The 25,660-nt window shown below is 30.7% G+C and overlaps 2 protein-coding genes across 3 annotated transcripts; both read right to left on the bottom strand.

The window, feature by feature from the left end:
* Nucleotides 1-944: 944 nt before the first annotated feature.
* Nucleotides 945-1,742, bottom strand: LOC137931830 (aquaporin-4-like). The gene has a single exon (XM_068775341.1). The coding sequence runs from the start codon at nucleotides 1,740-1,742 to the stop codon at nucleotides 945-947; it is 798 nt and encodes a 265-aa protein (XP_068631442.1).
* Nucleotides 1,743-6,450: 4,708 nt separating this feature from the next.
* LOC137931474 (PHD finger protein 14) lies at nucleotides 6,451-25,519 on the bottom strand. 2 transcript variants are annotated; one of them, XM_068774863.1, is made up of 20 exons: nucleotides 25,228-25,519; nucleotides 24,974-25,138; nucleotides 24,571-24,710; nucleotides 24,113-24,224; nucleotides 22,924-23,052; nucleotides 22,731-22,813; nucleotides 22,446-22,600; nucleotides 21,147-21,299; nucleotides 20,223-20,338; nucleotides 19,852-19,970; nucleotides 18,944-19,129; nucleotides 17,735-17,925; nucleotides 16,701-16,750; nucleotides 16,073-16,232; nucleotides 14,255-15,041; nucleotides 13,299-13,406; nucleotides 12,572-12,661; nucleotides 9,971-10,101; nucleotides 8,995-9,103; nucleotides 6,451-6,705 (listed from the first exon to the last, which is right to left on the bottom strand). In XM_068774863.1, the coding sequence occupies exons 1-20, from the start codon at nucleotides 25,235-25,237 to the stop codon at nucleotides 6,685-6,687; spliced, it is 3,015 nt and encodes a 1,004-aa protein (XP_068630964.1). In that variant the 5' UTR covers nucleotides 25,238-25,519; the 3' UTR covers nucleotides 6,451-6,684. The 2 variants fall into 2 exon arrangements, with proteins under 2 accessions (XP_068630964.1, XP_068630963.1); XM_068774862.1 differs by having other exon boundaries at nucleotides 16,701-16,807; nucleotides 25,228-25,518.
* Between the last annotated feature and the right edge of the window lie 141 nt (nucleotides 25,520-25,660).

Here is a 25,660-nt window from a genome sequence, read left to right as displayed (position 1 = left end):
AATGATGTGGATTATTTCTCTTTCAATTCCTTGATCAACTAGCCAAATTAACTCTCTCCCGTTATATATTTTAATACCTACAGCAACGTATTCAATACTTACATTTAATGTAGGTAAGTTAAAGATAAAATAATATAATTAAAAAAATTATTATTTTCATCATGGTTTTAGTGCTTGTAAATGATCATCTTTTTCAAAATGAAATATCTCAAATGATTACTGAATAAGTAAGTCTACTTATTTAAATGTATTAAATTTTAAACTTAATGAATACAGACGAGTATACTGCTAAAGGCACGAACAGCGGGGCGTGCTTTATCACGCAAATATACGCAAACATTGGGTGAACACTTTTTTGAATTATCCAATGTTACGCTATCATTGCACAAAGATACATAAAGCGGAATACTAAATATAAAAAAAACAAAAACAGTTTAGTCTTTTGTAATGGTTTATGTATTATAAAGATAGTAACAAAATATTTTCAAAAATTGTTTTCATAAAATTTTACAAAACATATATAGTCTTTTTAGAAATCCAAAACAAACATATTTTATAAATAATACTGCAAAATACACAACGATATTTCAACCCAAGTGAACTTCGTTTACTAAAATGGACTAATAACTAACTTATCTTGCTATCTTTATGCGCCCTTGTTCAACTTAGACCTTAAAAATGTATTTCTAATACCTTATGAAACTAAGCCTTTATAATATTAGCATTGATAAAAATAATCACAAAATATACATAATAAAAAAAGTATTCGGGTATTTCTATTACAAAATCTGTTAAAAATAATGAAAAGTTCATGCTTCTTAAACCTTATTACTTATATATGCTTCAAAATTCTTGTCGTAATTCTCGTAAAATATGACGAGAGTAAATAAAATTTAAAACACTGAACAAAATATTATTTAATCTATTAGACACATGTTAAATTGTCACCCTTGCACACTCGATTTCATGTCTACTTTTAGTTTTAAATAAGTATGTTTATAAAACAATGTTACAAGCGTACTGGCAAGTAGTGGACCTATCCAGTACACCCAATGTGCATTCCACACGCCGGTCCACAGGGCCGGGCCGAGAGATCTAGCGGGATTAGTGCCTGCACCAGTCAACGGACCTCCGGCTAAAGAAAGCCCTGCGACAACAAAACCAAATTTTAAGGAAGCGGATTCCTGTGAACCGCTGTTTGCTGGGTCCCACATCGCACATACCAAGAATATAAGAGATGAAGTTAATATTAATTCAATGCCTAATGCTTGCAAAATTGTATGTTTTTCATGTGGCTGAGTTGTACAAATTCCTCTAGCAATTATGTCAACAGGTGTCACTTGGGTGAGAATCCCATAAGCAAAGATAGAACCTAAACACTGAGCAATTACATACGATACTCCAAGTGGTATAGATATTTTGTTCAATATCATCGCGGCTAACGAGACAGACGGGTTTAAATGAGCTCCAGATATATGTCCAAATGATTGCACAGTAAATAGTACGGCTAAACCAAAACCTATGGCACCATAAATAGGTGGCTGAGCCGCGCTACCATCGGCAGGTATACATGACATACAACCTATTAACATTAAATACATTGTCGATAAAAATTCCGAAAAAATAGCTTTCCACCACAACAAGTACCAAATTATTAACCTATTTTTAATTTTAACTTGCTGGTTCTTAGTAGACAAGTCTTCCATTATCCCAACAACAATGTTTCCTGCAGGCACCGTCATTATTATCACCAGATTTGATTGACAAAGATGCAGTACACACAATTCTTTTCATATAATTCTAAAGTCCAATGCGAACTTCCACAGATCCTTAATGATTAAGTTCACCGTTACTTGCGACGCGGTTAAAACAAATACGATCACGGATCATTGTGTTTTTACTTGTTAACACGTCTATACTCGAGCAAAAGCTAAAAACAAATATTATTGTAACATCAGAATACGTTCGAGGCAAAGACGAACGAGAAGTCGAACCTCGAAGAGGGAAAAACGTATTATTAAACTACTAACTGTTGCCCGCGACTCCCTCCGCAGTAATGTTCTGTCTTTATCCGCGAATAAACGTTTCGACAAATTCGTTTAAAAATTGTTTGGAATGGAATTAAACTTATACAAATTATCAATACATTTATCACCGACCTTATTCCCATATTTTTGGCTTTATTGCTACGTAAGTGAGAAATGTTTTTGAACAAAATGAAGATCAGACAGACAGCGTTTTGAGAGTTTCTTATACATTACATTAAGATTATTGTGTGTACTCTACTGTTTGGTTACAAGAATGAGATTTTCCGTACTATTGAATGCTACGTTATGGGCACCATGATATAAATGTATTTACACGTAATATGATGATTTTAATATTTTTCTTATGGTTATTATGATTACTACTCAGCCCATGTGATATTTTGTAATATCACTATAATGAAGTACAAAATTTTGTCTAGTATTATTAATTTAACATTATTATTTAATTTAACATTGATTATATTTATAATATTGTACTTATAAAATTTAGTTATAAACTGCCATGATTATGGTTAGAGCTGTGTATGTCTATAAATATATTTCAATTGGTTCATTAATATATGGGTGTTGTACTCGGGTATTATGTTATTTCTAATTAAAATAAATAAATCTACCATTATAGATTGATTTGTTTAGACATAACGTTTGACTATTAGGGATAACAAATTTCGATTTAAAAGTCTAAAGTGACATAAAATAATTTAAACTTCTTGTACTAAACGTAATAATGATATCGATGAAGAATTAGTTCTTTTGGTAACTCTACTTGCTTGCGAACAATAGTAATTTTTAAAGATGCAAACGATTGCCATGTCGCACTGATAAATAACAAAATGTTCCGAGAATCCGTCAAAATACAGAAACAATATTAGGGATATTACAATCATGCAACGTAATAGGAATATTATGATTAAAATCAATCTTTAAACTTTAATAGTGTTTAGCTCAAGTTCAAAATAACAAAAGTAATATTCATTCTTATAATTTTATTTACGATAGAATTAAGTAATTATTTAACATTTATAATTGTTATTAATCTTTATTAATTTGTAGTTAATTGTACAACATCTCAACTTTTGTAATTACTTCTTACTAAGTCGAAAAAGTAGATCCTAATAATTACTTCTCTAATTGGAAAACAATAAAACTATTATTTTGTAATCGCCTTGAAGTATCAATAAATAAAAAAATGGTGTTTTCGTACTATTTACCTGATGTACTTACTTTGAAACTGTTAGATGGTTTCCAGTAACAGACTCAATGACATAATTTCTTTCTTAATTACGTTTCTCCATTCGAAACATTCGATTTGAATGTACTGAACATTGTTAATGTATTAAACATTTTTCACTGAATTTACGTAAATATATTAGATGCTGTGTACAAGTTTAAACAAGTTTTTGACAAGATGTAACAGTGGACAGGCCATATAGCAAGCAGAACAGATAACCACAGAGACTTAAAAGTTGTGGATTGGAGACCATTGACTGGTAAGCGCAAGGTGGGACGTCCACCCAAAAGGTGGACAGATGATCTTGTTTATGCCGTCAGTAAAAGCCGCTTGTCTATCTTTTGATCTTGTCCTATTGGAAATTTGTGAGGGACGCCTATGTCCAGCTGTGCACACTACGTCTTACAACGACCTATTGCTGATGATAGGTTTCACATTATTAATTTTACTGTCTTGAGGCATTGATTTTACTGGATTGGAAGAACGCGAACCTCTAAAATAGATGTGCCCTTTATTATGACAAAGTGACTGAGCCCAAAAGAGACCATAAAGAAAAAAGATATATAAATTTGATTGATTTGGGGAGAAATTTCTAGAGCTAACACCTTAGAAAGCGTCGGCGCTGAAAGAAGCCGCATAGGAAACTCCAATATTTTTATCATTAATACCGTAGGACCTGCCTAATGAGCAGCGATATATTAAATAAGTGGTAGGTCGTCATTTCCATTTATCTATTAACAGAGTAAACAATAGTATATAATAGTAAATGGTATAAACTATTCATTTCCACTTTATGTAGTTAACAATGCAGTCGTTAAACTACATGTTTTAAAAACTAATAAAACTAAGCTTTTTCAGTAACGTAGAGGACACCAAACTGGAATATTGTCTTTAGCTTCGATGTAATGATGAAACCGATGATGAATTTGTGAAGGTTACATAGATCCACAAGATCGAATATCGAATAGATCGATATTTCCAAGGAGGGTCGTGCGTCCTCAAGAAGCGAAAAATGCTATCAGGGACGTCGCGTTCAATTTTTGCTTTTAGTAATGTTCAATGTTAAGTCAGCGAAAATGTCGCCACTGTCACATTCACTCGTAACCGTCAAATATTATTATAATGGTTTATTCGTTTATTTATGAAACAAGATAATTGTTCACAGAGTTTATTTATTAACAAAATTTAATTAATATTTAATGGTTGTCGTTCAATTCAAAGATAACAACAAATGTATTTACTTGTTTCGTAATGCATTTTATAGTCATCGCCTTACGTATTTTAAAAGCGACCTTGTGAAATAAAAATAGACGAAATATTATTCAATGGTCGTTTCTTGAGACTAAGTCTGTGATTGAAATAAACATTAGTGGACCGAAACACATTTTCACTATTCGGAAAATACGAGGACAACAAGACATATAACCTACAAAGTAAAATTTGTAAACAGTCAAACCCAACATGACATACATCCTCGCCACCACGGTTAAGAATGTATAGGGATAAGAAAACCCCTTATCATTCTAGATATGAGCAATGCTATAGTTTCTTCAGTCACTTCTTTCAGTGCTAATGCTTTCGTAATTAGTAATGGTAGCCACACAGTAGCAATCGACCAAGACAAGCCTAGGCCCCTTGGGCGCCGTTGCGTGGGAATGCTGAACACATGTTAAGGACCTTGCGAAAGGTTATTCCATGGAGCGTTCGTCCTTGATTTAAAATCTCGACGGCCTCTCAATCCGCTAATTATTTTATAATAATAATAAAATAAGATAATACTATATTAACGCTTAATTTCTCTTAAAAACAATGCTACTGAAGTGTAAACCGAAAGATCCTTCGTTCATCCAAGTTGATAATAGAGAGCAGATCTTTTCTTTCTAGTCGATTGCGTCAGTTCGCTTCGTTGGTCACACTTTTCTCAAGCTTTTTCGTGCACGAAAGCAAAAATTTATTCGACCACTTCAGGTCGTCGGGAAAACGTAATAGGGACAGAACTACATATTTATTAATTTAATATGTACATGTCACATCGTAGACTCGCTTTGTTCTTATATACAAATGATCTACTACATCTTTTAAGAGTTGCAGAAAGTTTTGTGTATTTTCGATTAAAAAAAATCTCATCAATAATAAACCATGAAATGTAAATAAATATTCACGATTAAAAAAACAGATAAAGTTATAGCGTACGGTTGTATTATATTCACCAAAATATAATAAATGTAACTATCTCTCTTTCAATCAAACTTTTGTGATTTTTCATTTTTCATTCATATATATTTTCATTATTATTTTTTGAATATAGCCCCCAATTCCTTATAATCTAATTCATTGCTAATTTATAGTTTTCTTACGTTATCTATGGCATTCGTTTTTGTACTGCCTTCAAAATTACCAATATCAGTTAAATAGAAGCCCGTTCAAAAACTTGCCAGAAAGGGTAATCATTTCTGATTCAATCAACAAGAGATTTTTTGGCGGAATATCACTGTTGCCTTACCGGCAAATCCACGAAACGTGAAACCGTTTCCGTGGATTTAAGATCGAAAAGCATCAAAGGCGCTTATCCTAGACCTGGTTACCTGTTCCAGGTAGCAATCCTCGTGAGTTTCTCAAGAGCCTCAGATCGAACTTCTATAAATTTTGATTGCCGGTTGCAATAACAAGAGAAAAACATCAATTAGTGTTCGGAAGTAGATTTAATAGACAATACACAATTTTGGTTTAAAAGGTGTCAGTGCAAGTGTAAATATTATCCTTAAGATACCTCCTTTTGAATTAAGATTTTGATTTAAACTTAAAAACCCGTGGTACTATACTACGTGGTATAATATAATAGACAGGGTATATGCCATTGTATAGGGTAACCACAAAAAGTAATTGCATAAAAGATACATAAAACTTTTTATTATTTGTTAAAATAAAAAATAATGACAACATTTAAATTTTAAAAACACTATTTATATAATTTACCATTAGCAAAACTTTACATATTACATAAATGGCATAGAAAATAAATTTAAAAAGTAACATCTAATGATCGCACAATTATAAATACAATATATTTACTATAAAATTATATTCATTAAATTTTAATAAAAAAATTTCCGAAGTATTATAACGAGTAAGTAAATGAGTAGTAAATGAAACAACTTTTTTGGAAATTAGTATTACGTGTATTTGAAAACAAAATAATACCACCAGTTATTTTAACAATTGGTAATACAAATATTGAAAAAGACCAATAGAAGACAATAACACAAGATTGAATAAGTACCGACTAAGATTATTGTTTAGTATAAGAAATCATTGTTTACAGACTTAACACTAAAGTGTTTAGAACAACATGTATATAGGAATACTTAAACATTTATTTTATTTCTGCTTGATGGCGTGTACCGGTCAGTTGTTTTCCTCCAAGTCCTGTAAAAACATACTAATTTATAATGTCTAGTCCAGTTACTCTAATAATACTTTACAAACGAATTGACAAGACAATTTAGAATAAAGATGACTATACTCGCTGAATGTACACAAATTGCAATAAATTTTGATAACAATACATATAGTTTTCAGTTTATCTATTAATTAATATAATGTTTAAAAACTTGCTTGACCGATTAAGTATCAAATTCATTAAACTTATATATACATATATCTATTATTAATAATTATTGGTTGGTTAATTAAACTATAGTAATCGTAGAGATCAAATCTGATGCACCTTAACTAACTAAAGTATGAGTGTAGGCTTATTATGGAAAGCAGCCTTTAAAATACGTTTTGCGAATAGGCGAGTGAGGCGGAAAACTACAGTTGTTTGTACAAGTGAGACACCAGACTTCCCTTTTTGTGCGTAGGTATAAACAAGAGTAAACCCTCTAGAGCGTCAATTTGTAATTTACTTATACCAAATTCATGCCGTATCCATAATTAGCTTCAAAATCATCATCATTATTAAGACCGTAAAACGTTCACTCCTGGACATATGCCTGACCCAAAGAATTTTGATAGGATTAAACCTTAACCATGTTTTTATCTACCTTGTGGGTAGACGTCTTACGATGCTCTTGTCGGTATCGAGTCTCAAATCTAGAACCTTAATGCCTTAGATAAAAATACCAACAATATCATCAAACTATCCCCCTATCTTTGTAGGTTACTGTTTACCTTTTTAAATTTGTGCGTAGAGTATTAAATATTATTAAAGTATTTAAAAGTAAATCTTATTACATTACTTAATGACTTAAATAATGTTATAGACATTATTTTAAGTTCAAGAATTAGGTATTAGACCTTAAAATTCTATTGAAAAGATCAACAATCCTTCTGCAAACTGCATCACGTTTTATATTTAATCTTTACTCAGGATTTATAAAAGTGATTATTTAATTGTACATAAGTAGACTTTCTTATATATTTAAAATTAAATTATATAACTACAATATAGCATAAAATAATGAGAACACTACTGCAATGAAGTGAATGTATCAGACTATTGAAATTAAATTAAAAACGGCAATGAAAGTGTAATCGAGCAGATAAATAACACTTAACGACAACATGCTTACATAATAACATATAAAAAGTAGCTTTAGATATCTAAATTGTTATTGTAAAGTCTTTACTCTTAATTATCCTATCACAATTATAATCGGTCAAACAAATTACACTTTATAGTACATTAAAACCAATATTACTTAAAATTAATTAGTAAAAATTGTTAATAACATATATACTCATTATGAACCACGTGAAGACTTAATTGGCAATTATAAACTAATTGTATACTATACTTCAGTTTCCGAAATGACAATCAATTTTAAATTACGATTAATTTCTTGTTAATTGTTATTTAACATTAAGTTCGAACGCCTGAACATTGCGCTAATTTTAATTTCAAAACGGTTGCCCGATTAATGGGCGATCAAAGAAAAAGTGTTTTGTCTTTTTATATAAACGCATTATCAATTTTATATTTGCTAATCTGTGCATTTGCATGATTAATCATTGAATAAAGTCACAAACATGCATTTATATTAACTAATATTTGTTGCTAATAGTAATAGGTGTTGTTAGTAAAATCAATATTTTTCCAATAAAACGTCTAAGTTATTTTATTAGTATTTAAATAAATGCACAACAAAAAAGAGTACTAAATAAAAGATTTCTAATCATTTAATTGTGAATTATGTATCAAAATATATTTTTTTACGATCAGTGAAGTTTTTCGAGAAATATTGTAAAAAAAATTACTATTTTTAATAATAAGACCAATATTTATTTCTCGTCGTTATTTTTATATGCTATAGCTATATGCTTTGCTGTGCTACGCTTTACTATAATCTTTGATACTTTGCTATAATTGCAAATATTAGACGATGTTAAATGAAGCCGAAAAGTTTGATCGTAAGTTAAACAGTGATTAGCTAATTATTCTTAAGAAAATCGGAAGTAGTAATTTTGAACATAATATTATATGATTGACCTTTCAGGATCTGCCCATACGAGTGACAAAAATAGTTATAATTCAGAAAAAAAAGGAATATTTTTGCAATTTAACAAAGTTTAGGCAGTCGTCTCACGTGATCCACAATACATCCAAAAGCAGGTTTAATTCCAGGCGTAGTGTTAGTTATTAGCGCATGCTTGTGGCGATTGGACTTTAGTGGCCTTGTTAATATTGTCGTAAAATGTGATGTATTCACTAACAGTTGGGTCGCAGTCGGCGCAGTGCCACGAGTAGCCGCGCTTCTTCGGGTTCTTGTTCAGCGGAGGCTCCAGGCAGGTAAAGTGGTACCGCTTGTGGCACTCATCGCATCTGCCATCAAATACATTACATTTACGAAAGGGCCTACTAATTAAATTTTTTTAACAATTTCTCAGCCTGACATATTGGTCTTCTCATACCCAACGCCATACAAGACTTATTTATTACATCCTTATTCCCCCGGTAATAGAAAAAACGAAGACAAAGATTAATTTTGGTATATTTCTATGGGGCCATGTATGAATCGATTGCAGTCTTAAAACTTAAAACTCCGAAATGTATATAGCGGTACGGAAACCAGTATTTTAAATAAGAAAATTCCAACCCATTAATTGTTAGTTAATTCAGTCATCATTCGGCATGGATGTACATAGTCTAACAACAAATGAAATTTATCAGTTGGTGGATCGGCGACGATCTCATCCCCAATAACCTGAGGGTTACATAATGTCACTGTATCTGAAATTTTTGTCTTATTCGTCATTAATCATTTCAGCCGTAGGACGCCCACTTCTGGTTATAGGTGACCCCATAGATTCCCAATAACCCTGGTCGGAAGCGCTCTTAATCCTGTGTCATTTGTTTACCTTGTGGACGGGGAACTTCTTCATTAACTTGTCTTATCATTACAGCGTAAAAAATTCTTCAATATAGCGTGTTGTAAAGTAGGAATCCCATAAAGGGCATCAAAATTTAAATGTTAGACGGAAACTTACTCCGCACCTGACACATTGGCACATTGACGGGAAAATATTGATTTTTGAGTATTGACTCAAGCGATCTTATTGGGTAATAAAATTAGTTATAGCAAGTAATTTGTAAATTAAGGGGAAACAGAAATGTAACGCATCCAGAGAGTGAGTTCTAGCTTTATAATAAAAATGAGCCATTAGGATGTATGGCGTGAGGGTCGCTTACCGCACAAGGTTGGTTGCGTCGCCAGGTTGGGAGCAGACATCGCAGTGTGTGAGTGGAACAAGCGCAGCAGCCGGCACCGCGCTCTCGGCGCCGCCGCTGCGCCGCGGTCGCACCTCGCGCTCTCTCGAACGCTGCGGGACAATCAACTTATTAAAGTCAAAGTAAATTCGAGAAGACAGAATAACAAGAAACTCAGTGGGGGTTTGTAAGTTTTTATTCATGATTGTTACGTTAATTTTTTTCTTTAATATTAGAACAACTCGCTTTCAAACATCTTCATTGTTAACATACTCTGAAATAGCCTATGTCTTTTGGCAAAGCATGTACTTCTTAGATCTCTCGAATTTACCTCATTAGGTACTTTGTTATAAAATCGTATACATTGATCTATGAATAAGTGAGACACTTCGAAATCAAGTTTATTTTTATTCCCTAAGTTACATTGATGGATAGTGAGCCTATTTGTATTAAATTTACTAGAATTTATTAGGACAAAGTAAGCATTATTGGACTACCATTTGCAAAATTCAAAACGCGTATTAAAAGTACATTGATAGAAAAAACTTATTATTCGATTAACAAATATTTAGGTGATAAGGATCCTCCTTGGCAGTGATGTCGCCTGATTATTTTAATTTCATTTAGGCTATATTTAATAAAGTGTATAGGTATAAATCTGTATTAAACTTTGTTAAAATATGTGTTAAAAAGAATAAAATACCAAAAAGTATATAGATACAAACTAGAATCAGATTATTCTTCCCTATAAAAGCACTCTTCGACTTTAAAATTATAACCAATTAATTTCATATAATAAATAGAATAAAAAAATTACATATATATTATATAAATAAATTTACAATAAAAAAATTACATATAATTACATACATGGAATTGTATTCTTATACCGTACAGTCGCCCACAAAAAAGATACTAATATTATGAAGCTTAATAGAAAGGCATGACGAGCTTATTTTTATTTCTATTGCTAACCTTATGTACATCGCTATTTTTATTTTATTGTTTACGCAAGTATGACGTTAAATCAATAAATAAATTGGTCAGTCCGAAATATTTCTTTTCTATATATTTTCCTGTTTACTGATAGACTATCTTTTGGCCATACGAAGTCAGTTGGGGAAGGTGGTAATAAATAAATATGCAAAAAAAATCATGGTGCATTCTACACAACTCCCTGTTTTAAATTAAGATTGAAAAAGTGAGTTTTACTTGTCTGATTCATATCATTATAAGGTAGCCTATTGTACTGACATTATACTGACAAATATTTGGCCGGCATATACTAGAAACATGTTGGCAAGAGACAAGTAGTCGAAAAAATAATAATCATTTTACCAAAAATATTTATTTAGGTGATAGTATTTATTGTTTGCATATTGTCTGACATTTATTTATGTATCAAGGATTTAGAAAGTCACATCAACAAACCACTTCTCAATCATTACATACAATTCGAATCATGTTACCTTAGGTTTTGTAGACACGGACTCCATAGGTGTATCCTTTTTCTCTTCCGTTAAAGATTGCTTGCATGATAAAATAATTTGCTATTACACCAAAACATAATTTAAAATTCTTACTGATAAAATAAAACTCGACAAATAAAACAAACAAACAAAATTAGCATGCTAGTGATATTTCACTGTCCAAACTGTCCATCTCTAAACAGATTGGAAATTTGGATTAAATTTGTCATATAAAATTCGTGCAAAATATCTAACATCGGATATCTAAATTATTATTGCATATTTAAAAAAGATTCCTATTATTCAGGGCAATTGGTTATACATGTAAAAACTTTAAGGTGATGAATGCATAGCTCATTTGTTCGCCAAAACCTTATAGCTTTTACACCTATGTCATAAAGTAATCAATCTGAAATATATAATATTAATTTATTATTCTAGAGGAATGTTATCAACAAAATTCTAGCCCGACAAATTTTACAATGACAAATAGTAAACAATAATTATTTTAATGTTTTTGTTTCTGGCTCGATTAATTTTTGGATAGGGTATAATACATTAGTTGACAGCAAATTACAGCTATACATTCAACACTTTAAAAATGTTATTCATACAGCATCCTCCTATATTACTATATATAATATATACATAACAAATTACAGAACTAATTTGAATAATTTAATATTCTTCATTAACGTTATCGTTTTAATTAAATTAATCATTCAATACATAGCAACAAAGATAACAAATACATTAAGTTTGAATAATGATGATTGGATATATTTATCACTTGCTTAAATACATCAATAGCTGCATGAAAAACTATCGCAATCGGTAAAATTATTTAAGGAACAGTAAAATGTGTAATCCGTTGATATAACTAATAAAAATAAAAACTTTAACGTTTTTAGATTAAGAGTGTTATTTCTTAACTCAATTAGGGAATATGACATATATTTCTCTTAATTTTAGCAATATTTCAATATACATAACAAAACACGAATAACACCACAATCACCATTGCGGTAGTCTTTCGTGCGGGCCTAGGACATTATATTGATATCTTTATGTTATTACATTAATTGTAAAACACATTTGATTAATCACTACTTACGACAGGGGTGACAGGTGCTTCGGTCGTTGTTAATGAGTGGGGTGGGGTTTTGGAAGCTTCGTTTTCAGGTTGTACCGACTGGGCCGCTTGCTATGGATATAAATTTCAAATATCAAGAGTTGCATATTTTTAATTTAAGTGATATAACATTTTTTTTTTTTACACTAAGGCACTAATGACCAGTATCTGAAAGGCTAATCAAAGGAACAATAACGTATTATGATTATTATTTAAACATTTATTAATATTTCCTTCAAGCTCAGCATAATCATGTCCAGGGCTATGTATGTCTACAATAATAAAACATATTTAACTAAAATATTTAAAATAAATCAATTTTTATAAAACAATTAAAAATACACATTATGTTTTGATGTTGGCATGCCTAATTAAAATAAATATATAAATAAGTTTTTAAACTCGTTAATTTGTTTTAGTGAAACATTAAATTGGGCAAAATTTAGCTAATCATTTTTAATCTACAATTCAACATTTTGGTCTCATTTTACACCAACTAATATTATGAATCTATTGTAAAACTTCTATATAAAAATAAATTTAAACCAAAATAATGCAAAAAAAATTAAAGACAATAAAAATCAATGTCATGTTGAATTGTTCTTGCATCCCAAATCATGTCAAGCAAAGATAAATAATAGATTAATCGTAAATCAAAATTGAGATTCTGAAACCGGGGGAGTATCTAAACTTAAACGGCTTAAACTACCTTCGATAGTTTCTTCATAACCGCTGGAGGTGGACCATCATTGCTGTCAGTTGGCACATAAAACATCTGCGTGTCCAAAGAACCATCTGGTTTAGGAATTGGTTTTATCTGAAAAATACAAATTAAAATATGACACGTAAATAATATAATTTATTAAGAAAGAGGATTGACAGAATAATGGATGATTATTTCATATGTAACTTTCATAAAAGGTCAAAATACCGGCAACGACTTCACCCGAATAAATAACTGTAAAAGTTGTTAATTTCTTATTCTTTATTTTTAATTTTTAATTGTTTCAATTGTTACGTAAAAAATGTAAATAACAACTTTCGGCAGATATGATCAGAACATAAAATATGAAAATTTTATTTGTACGAAACTTTTTGGAAACATTAAATTTTCTATTATTCGAAATCGAAATTTATGAAATGTATTATGTTTTGCTCCAATTTTATTTATCAATTTTCTGCCCTTTTTATTAATTTTGTTTGTATATTTTTAAAAAAAAGAACTATTGTGATTTGTATCAAACTTTCAACATCAGACTCTATTTACTACAGCAATTGAAACGCAACTGTCTAACGGGCGAATATTTTATAGAATTCTCTCAAATGCTAACTTTTAAACTTTAACAAGTGGAATTTTCATGTTTTGTTTTATCACGCCTCAATTGATAAATGTTTAGAGATGATAATAAGATTTTACCTAACAAAAAGGGCAATAAGCTCAAGTCTACTTTGTCACCCAAGCTTTTGAAATTCAAAAACATTCTCAATGTCATGTTTGTGTTGGTCAACATAGACAACTTCGTTAGTTTTCATAGTTCAATAATATTATTTTAATTCACAGTAAAACTTACGTACTTTAACCATATTACATGTACAATAATTATATCTAAGACAAATCTATACAGAAACTAGAAAAAAATTGATATTTTATTAATTCTTATATACCTTAATAGTTATTCTCGGATGTGGTGGATCAGGGTTTTCCATGTCTTGTGTCTTCTTTTTTCTTTTATGTTTATGAGGTTTGGTTGGAGACCGCAATAAATCAGGGGAATACCTCGACCTATGCTTTTCTTTCCTACGTTTTCTATTTGCTTTATAAGTTGCAATATCTGATGAAAGATTTGCAAGGGTGTTCTCAATCGAACTCTCGATTGCTTTCGCATCCCTTTCTTTCGCGTCGCTTAGAAGAGCAGAGAAAGAGAGATTCTGAGGATAATAACCCTCTTCTTTTTTCCCCAGCGTATTTGTTAATGAAGTATTAGAGTTCTCATTGTGCGAATCATTAGGACTGTCAGCAACAATGGGGGTTATGGACATGAGAGGAGTGTTAGTTAACGTTGGTGATGTAAAACTTCGTTTGTGTAGTTTCTTTGAAGGGTTTTCTTCTCCACCAGGGGCTGTATAATCTCTTTGTTTTGAGGACTTTGCCTTTTTCTTTAACTTTACGTCTGTAGTATCATTACCGTCGCTACTAAAATCAAACGGTTTGATTGTTACTTTTATTGGAGAAATATTTTCGCCCATTCCCATACCGTTCACTTTTAATTTTTCTATTTTATGAGATCTGTCAGGTTTCTTCGGTGGTGGGGAATTGGGTACTGAACCGGGACTTAGCGGCTCAGTGATAATGGCTCCGTCTTTACTGTACCGTATACGCGAACGTCGAGGCACTTTCTTTTCTAATACCTCTGGTTCAGAGTCAGAAGTTTTGTCGCACTCAGAGCATTGCCTGGGAAAAAAAATAAGAATTTTTTATCGTGATATCTTTTCACGCTAAGTAAGTAGAACGCGGGAAAGACATGACTAATATTTATTTCTAATGTTTAGGTTGAAACATGACAAAAAGTGGACAAAAAACAACCAAATAAAAAATCATATTTAGATAATATTTGGTATGGTTTCAAGTATATTAGGAGGCTACATATTAATCTAGGGCTACATAAAAATAAAGTTTGAATAAAAAAGCGTTATGTTACATTTTCTTAAGTATTTTCACTTATTTCTATAAGTACTAGTTATATAACAAAGTGAACAATAAGAAATACATTTTGTTTTATTTATTATTATAACTTTCGAGCTCCGATATTTGTCCCAGCTGTTAGTAATAAACAAAAACGAGTTTTAGCTAAACATTACCTAACTGTAAGTGTTAATTATCATATATAACATGACATATCATAACGGATAAAGGTATGATATGGATGTATATATATTGTATATATTCAATATATATTTTGACCTAATTTCGAATTCTCATCATTATAATTTCTGCCACAAGACATCCACTGCTGGACATTGCCTTCTGCTACTAGAAGTAGGTACATCCAGCATTTTTCAACAACCTTATCAAGGTATCAAAATCTGTGCACCTTTTTAGTGGACGTTCTATGCTACACTTTTGGGTCTGTGTTCTTCACTCCAGAGCCGTAAGGATTTTAGATATCAATATTACACAATCGAAAACAGTTGCCATGAACGCACATAGCCATATTTGAAAATTAAAAGATATTTCTAAAATTATTTGTATGGAACAAATGTATGAATAAATAAATTTTTTTTCATGGTTTAGTGTCCGAGAAATACAAGAGCGCCATGAGAGACCAGATATGCTTCATCTCTACATTAAACGAGTGGCAGAGCATGTCAGGAGGATAGTCGAGAGGCCTAAAAAACTATCTGGTGGACCAGAGAGATGATAAAGATTACTCTACACATTTGGGTTTTTTATTGTCATTATGTACTGTTGTAAACTGCACATACCACCCATAGAGCTTGCTCTTCTTTGGCGGGCGTTGCAGTGGTGGCTTGAGACAATGCAAGTGATAATGATGGTGGCAGGTGTCGCATGCAGCCATCAAATGTCGCTCACTGCTACGACCGCACGCGGCACATTCTCGTGCAGCTAAGGCCCCGCTTGTTGCTGGAAAATCAATTTATATATATGTTTCACAATAAAATATAAGCATTGTACAAATCAACATCTATATTTGCGTATTTTGACAATATTTCTACGAATAAGAACTTTGAAAGTAAAAGCAACTAGAAGCGATTTGTTTGGTTATCCATTGGAAATTTCACCCGCAAAAAAAAGATTAGAGCGCCCTAATACATATAAAACTTGTGCAAAATTATTTTGGTTACTTAAAAAGTAACAGAAATTTATCTTTTAAAATTACAGCCTCAAAGAAGGGGGTCCACGAAAAGCGAGATTCATTCTTGATTTGATATTTATTACTAAAATTTTCTATTTTTTGCCTAACCTAACCTATGTTGTTCATTTGTATTTGCATGTAATATTGTTAATTTTATAGGCTTAGAAATAAAAAAAAGTAATGTAAACTTTATATACCAGTTGCTTAATTAAATTATCTATAGGTTGATGACTAACCTTCAAGTGAAGTGGACAAGACCTTTCCTTGGCGAGCGTCCGGATTGTCGCTAAGAGGAAAACCAACGCCCATCTTAAGTGCAGCTGCGGTGGGCACAGACATTGACCTGTGGCCATTCCAACATATAGTATACGACTGTCGCCGTAACGGACCTACTTAGTACTTGGCAATACTACATTGAAAAATTCAAATTTAAAATATCTTTATTCAAGTAGATATTTACATACGCTTTTGAATCGTCGAATATTTTAACATTATAAGTAATAATCTACCACCGACTCGGACTAGTGATCTTAAGAGCCGGCCATTAACTCAACAGTCACGTTTAAATGAAATTTAACAATTTCATTTTAAAGGACAAATTTAATAGTATACTTTTAATTTTACATTTTAATTTTTAATCTTGTGAAACTTTGTTACATATGCTTAAACTCGAAATTTACATCGAAATTTAGGCGTTACAAGTTCATAAAAATTTAAAATTATATCGCAAAAATAATATATTATTATAAATAAAATGTTACAAAGGAATATTTATTTTAATAAACTTATTTAAAAAGGTACTAATTTCTTAATTGAAATAACCTATGCTTATTCTCTTAATGCACACTGTCTTATTATGTTAATTTAAAAAAAAAAAATTAATTCAACTCAACTCCCACTCGCAAGATGGAAAGATACCCACAACTAGTAACGGTCATTAGAAAACATTGTTATTGGATATCAATATGGTCCAGCAGTGGAGGTCCTATGACTGAAGTTATAAATAAACATTTTATACCGCAGCTCCTATGAAAACCTTCGCCGTTTAGAAAGTGTGGCTAACACCAATTGATAATTTTCATTAGTTGGTAGGCTATAATTATAGAATTCCAAGTACAAAATAGAGCTTATCAAAAATTAGTAAATGTAATATGAATAACACCTTCATTGTTATACATTCAAATAAAAATGGTACAATAATAACTTTAAGTTAAATCTTTACACTATTAGCAGGTATTAATTCATAAAAAGAAAATTTAAATGGTCATACCGTTTCTGCAATTGTTGTGGAGTGACTTTCGGCGTAGATCGTGAAAGCACAGGCGGCAACAGAGGCCTGTCTTCCATAATACTCGGAATTGTCTTTTTAGGCGAAACTAAAACTATTGCATCATAAATTTTCTGCAACGCTTGCCGCGTCGACGACAATTCACCAAGTGCCTCTGTATTCTCTTTGGCAGCCTAAATTCAAATAAAATATTATTTATAGCTTTTAAATGTAATTAATTTGGCGGGGAAAAGGGCCATAGGAAGGACTCGCTGGACTGATGCAATTTCAAATTCTTGCAAAACCACCATCGCTCCGTCACAAAATAGAACAGCCTTCATAGGCTAGTAGCAGAAATTGATGTACTGCGCCACATCCCTCAGTCGTGAGAAAATAATGAAGAATGTAATACATTGTAGCACATATGATTTTTCCAATATTGATAAAACTAAAAATTTCTTGCATTGCATTTACGGGCATTTGTTACCATAACGTTATAATGGACAAAGGCCAAAACCTACTGAACAGACATGAAGCCGAATTTACTTATTGACGACAATATATAACTGAAGATTTAGCATTTGTAGTAGTAGTTCAGAACTTGTTCATATTTGATCAATAAAGATTTAACAAGTAGAATTAAAATAGACCTAACCTAAGATAGCTTCACATAATTTTGTCAAAACATATCATAGACCTGTAGTCCGTCGCCAAGTCACCAAGATTTAGTTTCTGTTGAGTCTTACGGTATCTTTTTTCAATTCATAATGAGATAGCACATGAATAGCACACATGTCAAATTGTTATTAATGGCCAAGTAAGTAGGGCCAGCGAAAAATTACTAAGATAATTTGATTAATCAAAGTGAGAGGGATCATACAAAATAAATCTGTTTTAATTTTTTTATTTAATAACAATTTATGTTTCTGTTTTTTTTTTTTTTCAATTTCTTACGATAACTTAAAATACTCAAGAGTATATGTATAGATATAAAATCTCCAATCTTATTCTTTGATTTTCTTTCAAATTGCAATACCGTAATGTAAAATTTGAAAATGTAAAACATTAATATTAAATTTAATATAATCATCTTTTCCCTTTAATACAGCAAAAAGAAGGATTAGTAAAAAATAGCGAAGATTACGTATGCATAATTAAAACAGGATATGCATTAGATGGATATAATTAATAAAGAGAAATTAAGGAAGATACCTCATCATAATCAGTCCTAAGTTTATCATCTTCGCCTAACAATTTTTCGTTTTCTTTAGTAAGTCGTTCAAGAGACCTTCGTAGTGACGTCACACGAGTGTTTCTTTCAAGGTAATAACCAACAAACTCTACAGAAAATGCAGGAGGTACATGCCATCTGCGAGAGACGTCTTTTAAAGCCGCCATCTGTAAAAAAAATAAAAAAATAAAATATTACATCTATGTATCAATCATCTATGTATAACAATTAATCCCTATTTACTTCTATCACGCCATAAATTGAGAACGATGTTACCGACTTCATTCAATTTTCTTATATATTTGCTAGTATATTGTAAAATATTCCTAGAAAGAAAAAAAAATAGAAGATTGTAAAGAAACTTGGAGAACTTCAGAGTGAATTTTTTTACACACAAACCTAATTAAAACTGCGCATTTAACAGTTCGCTATGATATTCGAGCGTTTGACAGTTAACGCAATGCAAATTTATAATGACCACAAAGTTAATTTATTTTTATTACATTTAATCAATAAATCATCAAAATCAATAAATAAAATGATTCTGAAATAAGTTACAGTAATTTATTTTTCAATATACGATAGGTTTGTAGCTTTTAACAGAAAAAAAAAAAACTTAGTTGAGACAGCTAGCAACTAATAATTTAAAGATAGAAATCTAATTAAAACGCCATTGTATTTTTGGTACATGGTCATAAATTAGTCGTTCGTTAAATTCATTATCATCATCATGTCAGCCAATAGAGACCAGGCATAGACGTCTCTCAAAGGTCGCCACGATAACGGGTCTAGCGCTGCCCGGACTTCCCGCGACTTTAACTAAGTCGTCGGTACTCCTTATAGGGCGCCTAACCAATTTTTGGTTCAAAGTTTAATGAAGCAAAATAACCTGTGCATCTCGGAATTCCAGAGCGTGCGTGTCTATTCCCATACATTCAGCTTTCCTTTGAAATTTCCTCATAGCGGAGGCACTGCTGTACAACATCCGTGCCATTTTCTGAGTAGGCACTGAAACAGAAATAAATTTTATTGTTCTCAGATATAGAATATTTAAATGTGTGTAAATTATTGATGCAGCGTTTAAGAGTAACCTAAGCAAATATAGTTGCCAAATGAGAAAGCCTCACTTGACCATTTTATTCCAGAAGTAGTTCCATACAATAATGCTTTCCAAATAAGCAAACGTTTGAAATTTTGTGTGATATGTCTCAAAATAACAAATCTGTAATTATAATTTTATATTAAATGGTAAATTCTTACCCCATGGAGGATTTCGATTTTCTTTTTGCTGCAAATACTTTCTTCTATATTTTACTAGTTTTCGTTGTATTCTGCGCTTTTCTTCCGTGCTAAGATTAACTTGTAATTCTATTTTTCTAAAAAAATTACAATTACCAAAAACAAATTAAAATAACAATTTAAAAAATATTACAATTACCATGTGAAAGTATTCAAAATTGTAGTTATTTTAATTTATTCATTACATTCTCTATGTTTGCCTTGAAAATAAAAACTATTATACTGTCATTACGAAAATATTCATATAGACAAGAGCAATGTCTTCTAAAACACAACAATTGCTGTACTTAGATGGAGACACCTAAACTTGTTGATGTTGTTTTTATGAAGCCACTTGTAATCTTCTTCCTTCACTCAAAAGAGACCTTTAATTTTTTTATAATTATAATTAGTACAATATTTAATATATTTAATGTTACTGACTTATATTAAAAATAGAATTATACCGAAAAAATTTGACTTAACCTTACAATTCTATTAACCTAAGATTACTCGTCTAGAGTTGGTGCCATTTATTCCCTAGTATGCTATCATAAATATAATAGCTTTATTAGTACTGGCTTAGTTGCTTTAATTAGTGGTAAGTACTATGTTGAACAAACACGACATGTTTATGGATTGGTAATAATATATTTTTTATTTCAAAAATTAAATTATTACAAAATATTTATTTACTTGGTGAAATAATTATACATATTGGATGAATTAATAAAAATGTTACTGTAATGTGATGATTGATCATAATACCATCACAAATTTTTGCAAAAACAAAATATAGGAAAAACGTCTTAAAAAAATCACACAAAAACACTATTCATCTTTGTAATTTTTCTAGCATATAACTTCTAATCCAACTGAAAAACAATAAAACTCCTTAAATATTACCTTTTTTCAGTTCTCAGTTGCAATGCGAGCCAATTCCTTTTTCGTTTTTTCACAAGAGTTTTATCCGAATGAAGTCTACAATGTGCATAAAATGGATCAGCCTGTTCCACTTCCTCGGAATGCGCCTCTGCTAATAAACCTTCTCTTTGACCACTGGAAAATAAACACCGTTTTATTAACACAATATTATTTTTTATGTTTAAATACTTTAAAGAAGCTTTGAAAAAAGTCTACAAAGATTCAATTAGAATTCTTTATTTATTACATATGGCAAGATCTTTAAATTAATTATATTATACTTTACAGCAATAACACAAGATGAAAGCCTTCTTAACTACCGTGCAATAGTCCATAAAATACATAAAGTAATACTTCATGGGGTATTTTAAAATTACGAAAATAGATATACTCATATATTTTCAATATTATGTGCGGCGAGTTTATGTAAAAGAAACTATATGAAGGCATTCAGGTGTAAGGATCTTCATTCATACTTGTGATAATTTCAATGAGTTATTATTAGATAAGTTAATGAACAAAACATTTATAAGGAATCTACCAAAACAGGCGGGTACAATCATGCATCACACTTATCCATGCCTATCTTTAGATTTTTTCAACACAAAAGTGCTTTCTTTATTATGTAACATATATTATGTAAATAAATAGCTTTAGGAAAATATACATTTGAATATTACTTTATCAACTCCAGTGAGGAAAGCACGGCCTGATTGTAATTTTAATGAACTAATTAAACGTAAATCTATTATTAAAGAAGAGTAAACAGAACTTTGATTTGTTATCTTAAAAATGTTGTGCATATTCATGCTTATTCATAAACATTAACTTGATTGGTTATGAAAAATTATTTCATTACAAACAATAGGTTAATAACTTCTGACAGCACAAAATACGCAGCGATAGATAATAAACACTAAGTAATTTTAACATGTAGTAATCCGAACTTTGAAAACGCATTTTCAACAATATCATTACATTATTTATTATTTCTCACTATTGATTTTCGCTAGAGTGTGCCATAAATTAATTGACAGCAAATTAACTATACATTCACACCTTTAAAACTTTTACACCTATAAGCAATCATTATATATTAGAAAAAATAATGATCCCTTCATATAACACTAAAATACTTGCTAAATTTTATAAAACTGAACAAGAAAATTCAATTATTTAAATAAGTAAATTTCGCAAAACATTTTTCTAAACAATAAAACTAACTTATTTAAATACGTGAATAGTTGTCGTGTTTATTTGTTGTGAAGTGGTTATATTTACCAAGTAACATGAAAAAAAGTTTTGCAAAGACCAGCATCACAACCTACGCATACTCCCGTTCGCGCTAAAGTTGCGTCTTCACACAACGCACACGAACGGGCGCCCCATCGCGAATAAGCCATTTCAAACAATGTAACCCCAGATAGGCGCTCCACCTGAAGCAAAGAAATTATGTAAGAAAACTTTATCTTCAACATCATCATCGGCTCTTAGCTTCAATCCATTTCTTTATCATTAACAAGACCTGTTGATTTGGGTTAAATATGTATAGATATATATTCTTACCTCTGAAAATGCTACACCAGGAACATAAAGTGCACATACAAGATGCACCCAAGCACCCACTTCAGTTTCCTTAAAAATGCCACCTGCAAAGATAATATCAGATATATAAGTATGTATACTTAATTTATTATACACATAAAAAGATTGTTACCTAAAAAGAAATCAGTATCACAAAAGAATACATTTTACTTACCTTTGTTTGGACATAATTCACAATTAGGATCTGTAACCCCTGCTTTGCAGGCTTCACAAAACCACGGCTCTGTAGATGCCGAGCTGACAGTACTAGATTCACTTGTAACATCAGATACTCCATAGCAACCTATGAACAATTTACAGAGAATTAATTGTGCATTTTATATTTTCTGTGTTGATGTGAAATTATAGAATTTTGCCAGAAAATGAAATTGGAGAAGCAAATCATATAAAAAAGTAAATGTACATTGATAAATTATTTATTACATTAAACTGTATAAAAAAATTATTATCAACATATAGAGAAATACAAAACCTGGATTACCAGGCCGTAAAATTTAACCCCTATCAATTGCCACATTTTGCATGCCTAATTTTCATCTGGTAGATAAAGCTTTCTTTTCTATTTACTTTTTTGCATATAAATTTGTTTGCACCATAACATAAAGTTTTCAGTTCTTTCATAAAAAAATTGTTAAATAATCCATAGGCTACTGAACATTTCCAAAAATTTGACGACCATTATTTGAAAAAAGAATCCTATTAGGGAGAGCATCATCACCATCACTCTCAATTTCAATTCTATCATCTTCTGAGTTATCAACTTTTGACTGTGCATTATTTTCTTCTTCACTTGAATGTTATATACCAACAACTTTTCTTTTTCGGGGAAATAAATAGCCATCCCTGCTAGACTCATCAGTAGGACTGAAATCACTTTTTTGAACTATCTATTAAATGTATACTTTATTGTTAGTTTATTAAATTTAAACCATAAATAATGATAAACTGAAAAGACAATAGTGTGTGTATTTAATAGACAGCATGTTTCAACATGTTCCAATTTGTCACCACAGGTGTGCCATATGGCCACTGCAGAAAACTACTGTTGTCATGTCAGAGGTGACTTGCAACCAATAATGGTTAAATGTCACAATTAATTTCCAACTTCATTATGTTGTGTTACACATTAAATTTCATTAATTAATCCATTACTGACTTACCAAAAACACAGGTCTTGAAATATAAAAAAAATGATGAACATAAAAACCAGTCATTGTAAGCTGTTGTATGCTTGTTATAGTGTAAAATTTATTATTTACTATAATTTTATAATTGGTAATACTAATTCCCTTATAGCTTTACTTACATACCAGCTTACATACCTTAGACAAAAAATCTCTTACCTTCATGAACAGTAACTCCGCAGCCATCACACTCCACAATCTCATTAAAATCATCACTTCTTGAACCCAAACAACCAGCACAGATTAGGACATTAGCTAAGTCACCAGGAAACTGCAATAGGAATATGTTTAAGCTAAGGTTTAAGTACATTTTATTTATCTATCTAAATAGATAGATAGCAGAATGTGTATGAATTCATATATATATTCATAATGTAATATATAGATATATAATCATAAGATTTCCACCCATGTACTTACTCATCGCAATATCTCTGTGTCCATAACAAGATTTAAAGACTTGAAATTTGGTGAGAACCTTCCTTTTACTGAGTAGAGAACAGCTAAGAATAGATATAAAGAAATTTCACTTGCAAAGACTTGAATAATCGAAAATTTTCAAGCAGGCAGTCGACAACTTGTAAACTATAAATACAATTATAATTCAAAGGTAAAACCTTAAACTCCTGATGCTTCGCCTTTTCTAGTAGATCAGTCACACATATTTCTTCACCCAGTTTATTGGCAGAATTTTTGAAATTATTCACAATATCTGAGTCAGACTGATCATCAGAACTGCAACTGTTTACACCTCCTTCTAAAATACAACAATATTTTTGTTTGTACGCAAATAGCATCTTTTAAATTATTACTTTTACTAATTTTTCCATTATTAAAACATAAATTGGTTAAAAGTTCAATTTAATAAATTTATATCCGAATTGAAGTGTGGGCAGACAGTGAGTTAATACATCTAATATATGGTTAAATTGAGGAAGTTTCTAACAAAACTATGAATTAAAATTATTAATCTTTAATAAAACCTTTAAAAAATCCTTCTTAATAAGTACAAATACAAACTTTTTTCATCATCATCGGTGTTTATGGAATAATCATCACTTTCTTCAGGGTGGTCTTCAATCCGAAAGTCTGAATCGTCCGAACTTTCGCCTTCACCGAGATCGAAGTCTAATAACGATTGTGGTTCAACAGGCTTCACTTTTCTTTTTGCCGGTCCTCGGCCTGCTGCATATTAAATGTATTTTTTATATTCAACATTTATGTGTAATAACAAAGATATGCTGGAATTCATATTTGAACAAACAATTACTTACGGTTACTCATCGTGTGTGAAATCTTGACTCATTAAATTACGAACATTTTTATTCACACTAAATAACGAGCGTTTTGCAACAAATTATCATTAGAAATTATTGAAAAAATCACGATGCACGTAGCTAGTATTAATTTATGTATTGTTTTTTAACTTAAACATAAGCTTTAGTTGTTACTGTGTAAAAGATATTAAGAAATATTAGAATTATTTTTTGAAACGTACAGTAAAAACATAACATACATAGTTGTATAAAGTACGACATACACAATGCAACGATTACAACTTAGATCTCGCCTAACGCGACATAATACATATTATGTATTATCTATACAGATAAGTCTATACCTAATAGCAAGGTAATTTTGCAAGCAGGCAATATTTCGTTATAATAACCTATATGTTACACTCATTTCAATATGAAGAAAAATTGA

This window comes from Battus philenor, unplaced genomic scaffold, assembly GCF_028537555.1.
Source record: "Battus philenor isolate CCGP_79_NKW_IND1 unplaced genomic scaffold, ilBatPhil1.0.hap1 SCAF_8, whole genome shotgun sequence".
Lineage (NCBI taxonomy): Eukaryota > Metazoa > Arthropoda > Insecta > Lepidoptera > Papilionidae > Battus > Battus philenor.
This window is presented reverse-complemented; position numbering and strand designations above follow the sequence as displayed.